Source organism: Chelmon rostratus, chromosome 5 (genome assembly GCF_017976325.1).
Source record: "Chelmon rostratus isolate fCheRos1 chromosome 5, fCheRos1.pri, whole genome shotgun sequence".
Taxonomy (NCBI): domain Eukaryota; kingdom Metazoa; phylum Chordata; class Actinopteri; order Chaetodontiformes; family Chaetodontidae; genus Chelmon; species Chelmon rostratus.
In genome coordinates, this window is record NC_055662.1 from 29,402,023 (window position 1) to 29,412,742 (window position 10,720).

The window sequence follows — 10,720 nt, forward strand, 5'->3', positions numbered from 1 at the left end:
GGTTCGCTGGGGAGGAAACTCCTCGTTCAACATGAGACCGAAGAGCAGCCGCCACTGAGACGAGAGACAGACATGGACAAACAGAAAGGTACTGTGTTCCCGCGGTGATACACCCACACAAACCTCCTCACTGAGTACATTTACTCCAGGAAGTACACGTTTCAGGTACTTTAGTTCTTCTTTTCTTGTCATGCCACTTTTTGTTTCTCCTCCACCACATCTCGGGGGGAAATACTGTACTTTTTACTCCACTACATTTATCTGACTGCTTTAGTTACTTGCTACTTCACAAATTAAGATTTTTACACACAAAACAAGTGAAGGCTTTATGACATATGATGTTTCTACGAGTACATCTGAAACGATTAATCAATGAATCAATAAGTCGATTGAGAGAAAATTGATTGGCAACTCTTGTGATAATGTCTTCCGTCATTTTTCCTGTAAAACATTTGATGTTTGATTTGCTGCCATCCGTCTGAATGATCTGAATGTATTTGTATGTATTTGTATTAATGTGGAGCTTTGGAAGCAAACACTGTGTCTGCATTCAGTACTCTTACTTTGAGGACTTGAAGTATATTTTCCTTTCCTTATACTTACATACTTTATCATAAGTAACACAGTTCTGCAGTGTGGTATTAGTACTTTTATTTGAGTAAGATATCTGAATGTGTTAAACACAGAAATACAGCAGCGCTACAGGAATAACGTGATCACACCACAGGAAATCAAAGCACAGAACTCTGAGGTTTCAGTAAAGCTTCATTTTATTCCTGAGTGTTTAAAAATCACCTGAGGGTTCACCTGATAACGTCACATGATACAGACATTAAAGATCTGTGAGAAGAACAGAGAGAAATAAATGTTGTAAATAAATGTGTTATTTAATGTCAGATTAGAATTATGAATGATTAAATGTAAAATGTGAAGTGTTAGATAGAAACACTCACATCGTGAGTTCAGCTTGAAACTTTACATTTTATATATGAATGTGTTCACATTGGAAAGCACAAATTTCACGTCAGCTTTTTGTATTGTTCATGTTTTATTTATAGATTATATAGTGTGTGTTGCTATGACCTCACTACAAAAAATAAGAATATCATTATAACATTTATGAGCAATACGTAAACACCCGAACAGATTTAAGTCAGTGAAAACTGTAACCCAGCATGTTGATGTCATACATTCCTCTTCTTTATCACACTGATGGGATGTTAACAACAGCAGCACCAGAATCGGAAACACCCGTCTGTCCTTCTCCATCATCCTTCCCCCACCCCTCATCATCATCATCATCACTTCCTCCTGCCTCTGCCCTCAGGAGACCGAGCTCAGAGACTGTTTACATTCAGCTCGTATGTGTGCACGGACTCAAGACCCACGATTTCGCTTTTTCTCCCATTAAACATCACTGCGACTGCATGTGTTAGCTGCTTCCTGCGAAGATAATTCCACTTTGTTTCTGTCAGTAAGGAAAACATTGAGTGTGTCTCCATCATCATGCTAATAGACTGAAGCTAAAGCTAACAAGTCCCAGGTTATGATCAGAGGCGTAGCAACATCAGGGTCAGATTCATTCTATGGGCCCCTCCACAGATCCATGGCCATTGATTCGAGTATCTTTGTGGGTCCTGTATACTCAGTCCCCTTTGCCCCCCGGTCATGATAACGTGTTAACAGTATGAAGCTAAAGCTAACAGGTCCCAGTTCATTATGTCATGCTAATAGTGTGAACCTAAAGCTAACAGGTCCCAGTTCATTATGTCCTGTTAGCAGTATGAAGCTAAAGCTAACAGGTCCCATTTCAATATGTCCTGCTAACAGTGTGAAGCTAAAGCTAACAGGTCCCAGTTCAATATGTCATGCTAACAGTATGAAGCTAAAGCTAAAAGATGTCAGTTCATTATGTCCTGCTAACAGTATGAAGCTAAAGCTAACAGATATCAGTTAATTATGTCCTGCTAGCAGTGTGAACGTAAAGCTAACAGGTTCCAGTTCATTATGTCCAGCTAACAGTATGAAGCTATAGCTAACAGGTCCAAGTTCAATATGTCCTGCTTACAGTATGAAGCTAAAGCTAACAGGTCCCATTTCAATATGTCCTGCTAACAGTGTGAAGCTAAAGCTAACAGGTCCCAGTCCATTATGTTTTGCTAACAGTATGAAGCTATAGCTTACAGGTCCAAGTTCAATATGTCCTGCTAACAGTGTGAAGCTAAAGCTAACAGATCTCAGTTCATTATGTCCTGCTAACAGTATGATGCTAAAGCTAACAGGTTCCAGTTTGTGGTATCATGCTAACAGACTGAAGCTAAAGCTAACAGGTCCCAGGTAAACATGTAAACAGTTCCCCAAATCCAAGATCAGGACAGAGATACAAACGCTAGCCTCAGCTCTGATAGCACCCAGGATTGTTACTGTAACCTGTAACATCTCATTACATAATGTAAGCTAGTTAGCAAAGGATGCACAAATTCTTGGTTTTGAAGTAACACTCTGGTTCTGCTCTATGTTCACTAGGCTCTAGGCCAGTTAGCCTGACCTGCTAACATTAGCAGCTTCTGTTAGAGCAGACAAAAACAGTGTTAAAGTCATTGAAGTCATTTTGACAGTTTTGTATGCTGAGTCTTTTCGCTCCATGAGCACCAGGAGGTGAGCAGAGCTGCCTGCTGATTGGACGACTGAAGCTGAGGCAGTTTGAGGAGCCAGTCGCTCCAAAATGTAAATGTTGCTGCTGCTGCCCTATTTTTACCAGGCAGAAGATGAAAGAGAGAGCTGCTCCACACCCTGCAACACACACCACACACACACACACACACACACACACACACTTTTTCTTCTTAAACTCAGGCAATAACAGGATCGGCTTCATTGGCCGAAAAGACACAAATCTGACTCAAGTTTTAGCTAGAAACTTCAATACTGCACTTACTAAACTATAAAACTATGAAATACAGACACTACAAACATAGAAATACAGCATGCAGACATGTAAACCGTGGGGTGTTCTCCACCAGTCAACTGCTGGTTGGCCCCCAGTTAATAACATGAGTGGAAGAAAACATGAAATAAAAAAACAGTTTCTTGTTGCACGAAGGACTTTCTGTCAAACCTCGTTCTTTCCAGAGGCAACAAAAACTTTGTTTATTAGTTTGTTTGTCTGCTCATCAGTTAGTTTATTTGTTAATTTGTTAGAAAAATGTCTTTGACTTCACCACAAAACAAAACAAGACAATGAACTGTAGTGTGTGTGTGTGTGTGTGTGTGTGTGTGCATGTGTGTGTGTGTGTGTGTGTGTGTGTTTCCGTTTGTGTGTGTGCGTGTGTGTGTTTGTGTGTGTGTACATGTGTGTATGTGTGTGTTTGTGTTTGTGTGTGTGTGTGTTTGTGCGTGTGTGTGTGCGTGTGTGCATGTGTGTTTGTGTGTGTGTGTGTGTGTGTTTGTGGGTGTGTGTGTGCATGTGTGCTTGTGTGTGTTTGTGTGAGTGTGTGTGGTGTGTGTGCGTTTGTGTGCATGTGTGTGTGTGTGTGTTTGTGGGTGTTTGTGTGCATGTGTGTGCATGTGTGCTTGTGTGTGTGTTTGTGTGAGTGTGTGTGTGTGCGTTTGTGTGCGTGTGTTTGTGTGTGTGTGTGTGTGTATGTGTGTGTGTGTGTGTTCTTGCTGCAGCATCAAAGCCACAGACAGGATGTGATGTTGATGGTCAGATAAGCGGCGTTCAGGAACACAAACTGTTTCTCCTTCGAAGCGTCTCTGAGGTGTTTCTCTGCGGACGGACTCTCTCTGTCGTTGTCGTTGTTGTTGTTGTTGTTGTGGTCGGTGTGTTGTGGGTGTGTGACGTCTGTCCGGCTCGCTGTTTAAACCAGCAGCAGGCCGATAAGCAGGGCCGGAGGAGTTAATCAGAAACTTTTAACCTTCGTCTCCCACTCGGCTCAGCGTGACTGGACTCACTCTGTCTGAATGGAGCTCGGAGACAATCGTCGTCTGTTTGGACGGTTTTTCTCTGCGTGTTTTACATTTTCTCCTCCTTCTCATGATAATTCAGACTGCTCTGAGATCTGTTCAGTCAGGCCTCTCCGGCTCATTCACTCCACTTTGGGTTTAAAGCAGCAGCAGCAAACAGCAAAGTCAATAAAAGTTTCAGGACAGAAGCTTCTTGATTTCAACTGTTCATTCTCAGGGGATCCAGCAGAGTCTGGCTCCTGTCAATCATATTATATAATGACTTTAAAACATATGGTCCTTGATACTTGATATGTGATCAGGTCCTATAGGAAGTGCTATAGGACTTCTTCAGGTGGTTCTAGAACTCTTTCAGTCAGTTCTAATGGTCTGTGACAAGGCACTGAAGAGTTAAGTTAATGTTGAGTGTTTCTGTTGCTTATTCAGGACGTTCTAGTGGTCACTGATGAGGGTCTGGAAGTCTTTTCATCGGTTGTACAACTCTTTTGGATCAGTAAAGATGTTCTAGAGGATCCTTAGGTGGTTCCTGTGGTCAATGAAGAGTTTCTAGGAGTCCTGTAGACGGTTCTTGGTGTGTTTAAGGAGATGTTAGAGGTCTTTAGGGGGATCTAGTCTTGCTGAAGAAAGTTCCAGAATTAACAAGGTTCTAGGTGTTTTTTGGGTGTTTCTGGAATTTTTTTGGTCACTGAGATGGTTCTAGTGGTCCTGTAAGGGGTTCTTGTGGTCTTTCAGGATGGTCTAGTGGTCATGGAGGAGGCTCTAGAGAGGGCCATTATAGAAGTTGGCCAAGTCCTGTAAGTCTTTCCAGTGGGCTTTAAGGAGGTTTTGGGGGTCCTCATAGTGGTGGAACACCAGATAAAAGCTGCTTTAAGGGAAGACTTTGGTCAAACCAATGAAAAATGTCCCTTGTTGTGGAGAATTTGCTAAAAATGTTCCAATTATTTTCTACTGCAGACAACTTCCTGTTTCTCAGTGTTTGTACAGACACACACACACACACACACACACACACACACACGGTCTTTATTCTGTGTTAAACATTAGCAGCATCCAGCAGCTTATCACTGCGTGTCCTGTCACATCAGTTAACATGTGAAGGCCAGAACATCTGAATGCCTGTGATGGGAAACGTTACCTGAACAGGTGCAGTCGGGTCAGTGTTCAGGTTCACTCATTAACAATAAATAACCTGAACGTTTCCATTGAAACGTTAAAGCTTATTCAAGTTCTGTCGTTCAGAAGTCTTTTCAAAAAGAGACTAAAACAGAACAACTACTAAACCTGAGTTATTCAAGTTTTCGGATGCTGAAGGTTTGAAATACTTTTTCCACATATATCACTATTAGAAAAGATACGAGTTTAACATCCATGGATACTACATATACAGACTTCCACGTGTATATTAACATAATTAAAAATAAAGAAAAATCTGTGCGGGAGAAGTAAACATTGTCCAAGGACCTCTCCCAAACCTTCAAGGCATGATAAACAGAATCACATTGATGAAAAAAAAAGAGACATAATGAAGCTGCAGAGATTTCAGCTCTTCTGAAGCCGAAACACTAAGTCAGTGTTTGTTCACTGAGAGACAACGTCTGCATTCATACGACCATCACAGACTGACATCATGAGCTTTGATCTTTAATCAACCTGCTGACGACAAACTTGAACCCATCAATTCTGTTTATGGCTCATTAAAGTCACAGAGATGCTAAAAGAAGATGCTGACAGAATCTGAAAAACGGACTTTAAATGTTTTAATGTGCCACAGAAATGAAGAATACTTTTTAAAGTCTGACTTTTTATTAATAAATATAAGACTGCTGAATGCTACATGCTAAGTTTAAAGATTAAACAGATTTCTTTACACTGTGAACACGTTTGCAGCGTGTTAGCAGGATGTGTAATATTTAGCATCTTATCTTAAACACAGTTAAATGTAGATATTTAACAGTTTCACTCTAAACTCTTCAGCTTTTCAAAGTGATTTTAAGACTTTAAATCTTTAAGATTTTAGAGATAAAGATAATGTGAACAGATGGCAGCACATATTGTGTAACACCTGGTTTTTCCTCTACATGATGTTTTTACGCCTGATTATTATTATTATTTTTATTTTTTATTTTTTTAATTATTCGTTTTGTAGGTTACTGCTGATTTTAAAAAGAGGAATTATCATGTTTGCACGATGTGAAGAAGGTTGCAGTCTCCTCTTCCTCACTGGACAGTCACATTCTTGTGTTTCCATCAAACATGACTCATCGCTCTGCTGCTGTCAGCCGTCAGTTAAACGATGACTCAGCGTCAGATTGAGACAAAGTCTCTGAATCTGTTTGGGGACATTTTTTCTCTGTTATTTCACTTTCGATTTTACCAAACAGACAAACAGCTGAGGAGTGTCCACCTGTCCACCTGTCCACCTGTCCTTCTGTCTTTAGTGCTGGCCAAGCTGATCTGGGACCTGCAGTCCTTCCTGTCTGTTCTGGACTCAGAGAACCTGAGTTATATCGCTCAGGCTCAGAAGAAATCCATCTCAGAGCTGCTGTCCAAACTGCAGACAAACGACACTCCTGGTAAGAATACTGCTGCTACTGCTAATGCTACTGCTAATACTGCTAATGCTACTGCTAATACTCCTACTGCTGATAATACTACTGCTAATGCTACTGCTAATACTGCCAATGCTACTGCTAATACTGCTAATGCTACTGCTAATACTCCTGCTGCTGATAATACTACTGCTAATGCTACTGCTAACACTACTACTATTATTGATACTACTACTACTGCTAATACTGCTGCTGCTACCACTACTACTACTACTACTACGATTGCCAATACTGCTACTAGTGCTATTACTGCTAGTACTACTACTATTACTAGTACTGCTCATACTACTGTCTGTAATGCTGCTACTACTCTTTGTACAGAAAATCCGTGTGCTCACTGCTGAATATAGACAGATTTGAAAGAGTTGAGATACAGGAAGAAGTTGAAGTGTTAATTCAAGTGTAAGCACTGAGTGAACTTACAGTTTAGGTATTAAAGTGAAATAGTTGAAGATTTAGTTGAAGTCTAAGAACTGAAAAGGAGTTAGAACTGTCATAGTGTTATAAATTCAGCAACCGGTTGACGTGTATTTACTGAAAGCAGGTGAACTCTTGGTTAAAGATAAAAGCAGTAAAACTGTTCAATTCACATATAAGCACTGAACACTGAGCTGAGTCGAAGTTAGAGATGTTAAACAGATGAAAGGTGGAGTGTGACCACTGAAAGCAGTTGAAATGCCAGGTGAAGAGCCGTAAAAGTAGTTAAACCTCAGCTGAAGAAGAAACCCTCAACAGTTAGAGTGTGTGCAGTGGAATTAGTTGACATATCAGTTGAAGAGTTAAATGTGAAAGCAGTTGAAGTGTGAGTCGCAGAGCTACAGGTGAAAGCTACTAAAGTGTCAGTTGATGTATAACCACTGAAAACAGGAAACTTAATGTCAGTTAATGTTCTGGAGACAGTTCAGGTGTATGAACTGTAAACTGCTAACATGCCAGTCGGCAGGTTAAGCATCAACTGCAGCTAAAATGTTGAAGTGTAAGATCTGAAAGTAATTAAACTGCTGGAGTCACTCCTACCACTGCCGGTACAGTCAGAACCACCAAAACCAACAAGGTGAATCTGTGAACTAACCGTCATCCGTCTGGTTATAACACTGCTGAAGTTCACAGGTGGATGTTTGTTGTGTTTCTAGTGGAAGATGCTGAGTACATGATCATGAGCTGTCCATCACTGTCTCCTAGCAACGAGCAGATAGACACACCTGGGACAGGTAACAGATACAACATGTTCCCAGTCTTGTGTGTGACTTAAAGGATGATTTGAAATCAGATTTGTTTGCTTGTCCAGAAGGTGTCCAGTCCTCTGAGCTGGTCTTAAAGCAGGACTCATCTGTGTGGCTGAGAAAAGGGGTGAGTCAACACACACACTCATATTTCTCACGCAGTGCATGCTGGGATACACTGCTGCCTGCTTCTCTGAACAAGGCGGCAGTGGAAGAAGTACTCAGATATTTTGTTTAAGGAAAAGTAGCAACACCACAATGTAGAAATACAAGTAAAAGTCCTGCATTCATGATTTCATGTATTAGCATCAAATTATACTTTCAGGTCCAGTGTGGAGGATTTATGGAGATGTACAGGCAGAAATGGAATAAAATATTCATTATTATGTTTTCATTAGTGTATAATCATCTGAAGATAAGAACAGCTGTTTGTGTTAGCTTACAATGAGTCTTTATATCTACAGAGGGAGCAGCTCCTCCTCACAGGGTCCACCACGTTGCACCGCCATGTTTCTACAGGAGCCCAGAAGGACAAACCAAACACTGACTCTAGAGAGAAAAATTCAGGTCTTTATTGATCACTGTGGGGGAGGGTGACAGGAAGGGATTTCAGTTGGTTGCAATCTGCAGCCTCACCACTAGATGTCACTAAATCCTACACACTGGACCTTTAATGTACCAAAAGTAAAAGTGCTTATTATGCAGAATGGCCCATTTCAGCACGATATATATCCTTTTATTGATTCTAATTATTGATGCATTAATGTGTTCATCGCTTTCATGTTGCAGCTGCTAAAGGTGGAGTTGATCTTATTCACTGTATACACTTATATAATAAATGTAGACAAGTGAAAAGTTCAATACTTGCCTCCTAAAGTAAACTGACAACACAATCCCAACATCAACTGCCTGCTACTGAGGACTGTGTGAAAACAGCTGAAAGCTCCACAAAAAGCCAGTAAGAGCTCATTGACTTGACTGATGATGTTTGGTGCTTCATGTGAGTGAAGTTAAATATGTGTGAAATATATGAACATCATCATGAGTCATTATGACCTCTGTTGAAAATAATTACTAAAAGACTTAACAACCCCCGTCAGTATTTGGTTGCCTTGGAAACACAGGAGCAGTGACTGAACGTAACTGAGTACATTTACTCACCTTTTACTTCACTGATTTTTCCTGTAGAAACATTTGATGTTTCAGCTTCTCAGATGTTTGATTTGCTGATTTTCCTCTGAATGATTTTCAATGAATCGATTAATGGAGGAAATAATCAGCTGATTGATCCAGAATGAAAAGAATCATTAGTTCAAATGAAGCTCAACCAGCTCCAACAGTAAAATCCTGCTTTGACATGAACGACTGAGTCACAGTAATCTGATTAGGTCAGATAGAACAGGAGAACAGTGGAACAGTGGACCAGGAGAACAGGAGAACAGGAGAACAGTGGAACAGTACTACTGTTCTCCTGTAGAACAGTGGAACAGGAAAATAATTGACCAGTAGAACAGTAGAATAGGAGAACAGTGGAACAGTGGAACAGTTGACCAGGAGAACAATGGAACAGTGGAACAGTAGAACAGTGGAACAGGAGAACAGTGGAACAGGAGAACAGTGGAACAGTGGAACAGGAGAACAGGAGAACAGTGGAACAGTGGAACAGTGAAACAGTAGAACAGGAGAACAGTGGAACAATAAAACAGAAGAACAGTGAAACAGTAGAACAGGAGAACAGCATAACAGTGGAACAGTAGAGCAGTAGAACAGGAGAACATGAGAACAGTGGAACAATAGAACAATAGAACAATAGAACAGGAGAACAGGAGAACAGTGGAACAGTAGAGCAGGAGAACAGTGGAACAGTAGAACTGGAGAACAGTGGAACAGTTGACCAGTAGAACAGTGGAACAGGAGAACAGTAGAACAGTGGAACAGTAGAACATGACAACAGTGAAACAGGAGAACAGGAGAACAGGAGAACAGTGGAACAGTAGAACAGGAGAACAGTAGAACAGTGGAACAGTGGAACAATAGAACAGGAGAACAGGAGAACAGTGGAACAGTAGAGCAGGAGAACAGTAGAACAGTAGAACAGGAGAAAAGTGGAACAGTGAAACAGTAGAACAGGAGAACAGTGGAACAATAGAACAGAAGAACAGTGAAACAGTAGAACAGGAGAACAGCAGAACAGTGGAACAGTAGAACAGTAGAACAGTAGAGCAGTAGAACAGGAGAACATGAGAACAGTGGAACAATAGAACAATAGAACAATAGAACAGTAGAACAGTCACAGGGACATTTTACTGCACTCATATCGATTTGTTTTTACTTCAGTAAATGTTTCATGTAAGATGTACTTTTAATGGGGCGTATTCACAGTGTGGTATTTGTACTTTTACTTCTGATCACACAGCAGCATCCTTTACTGCACCTACACTAGAAACAGATCTGCTGTGAAACTCCTCTTCACACTGTTGTTTTTTCACTCTGACGTCTCCTCACGTCTTGACCTCATCGTGGTTCCTGCTGAGGTTACAGAGACGTGGTCAGGAATAAAAAAAGGCTTCTTTTTAGATAACAGGAGGAGGAGAAGGAGGAGGAGGAGGAGGAGGAGGAGGAGGTTTGTGATGTGGGTCAGTAATGACAGACTGAGTCCTCCTGAGGTTTGGGAGGAGACGGCAGGGTTACTGTGTGTGTGTGTGTGTGTGTGTGTGTGTGTTAGAGGGAATGACAGGATGTTCAGTGTTTACATATGAGGCCATCTCCCCTCTATCTGTTGTCCTATTGGCTGAGAGCACTGCAGAGGGAGGAAGTGGTCACTGATGGCAGCTGATTAGCATGTGGTCTACGTGATGGATGGACACAACACACACACACACACACACACACACACACACACACACACACACACACACACAC

At 41.1% G+C, this 10,720-nt stretch overlaps 1 protein-coding gene across 2 annotated transcripts in view; it reads left to right on the forward strand.

Moving 5' to 3' along the window:
- si:dkey-220o5.5 (actin filament-associated protein 1-like 2) overlaps positions 1 to 10,720 on the forward strand; it is a 19,359-nt gene continuing 8,639 nt past the window's right edge. The window contains exons 1-4 of one of the 2 annotated variants that reach the window (XM_041937134.1): positions 1 to 88; positions 6,405 to 6,539; positions 7,709 to 7,786; positions 7,864 to 7,925. In XM_041937134.1, coding sequence (XP_041793068.1) covers positions 73 to 88; positions 6,405 to 6,539; positions 7,709 to 7,786; positions 7,864 to 7,925 — 291 coding nt within the window. In that variant the 5' untranslated portion in view covers positions 1 to 72. The remainder of the gene's footprint in view (positions 89 to 6,404; positions 6,540 to 7,708; positions 7,787 to 7,863; positions 7,926 to 10,720) is intronic. The other variant, XM_041937135.1, reaches the window with a different exon arrangement.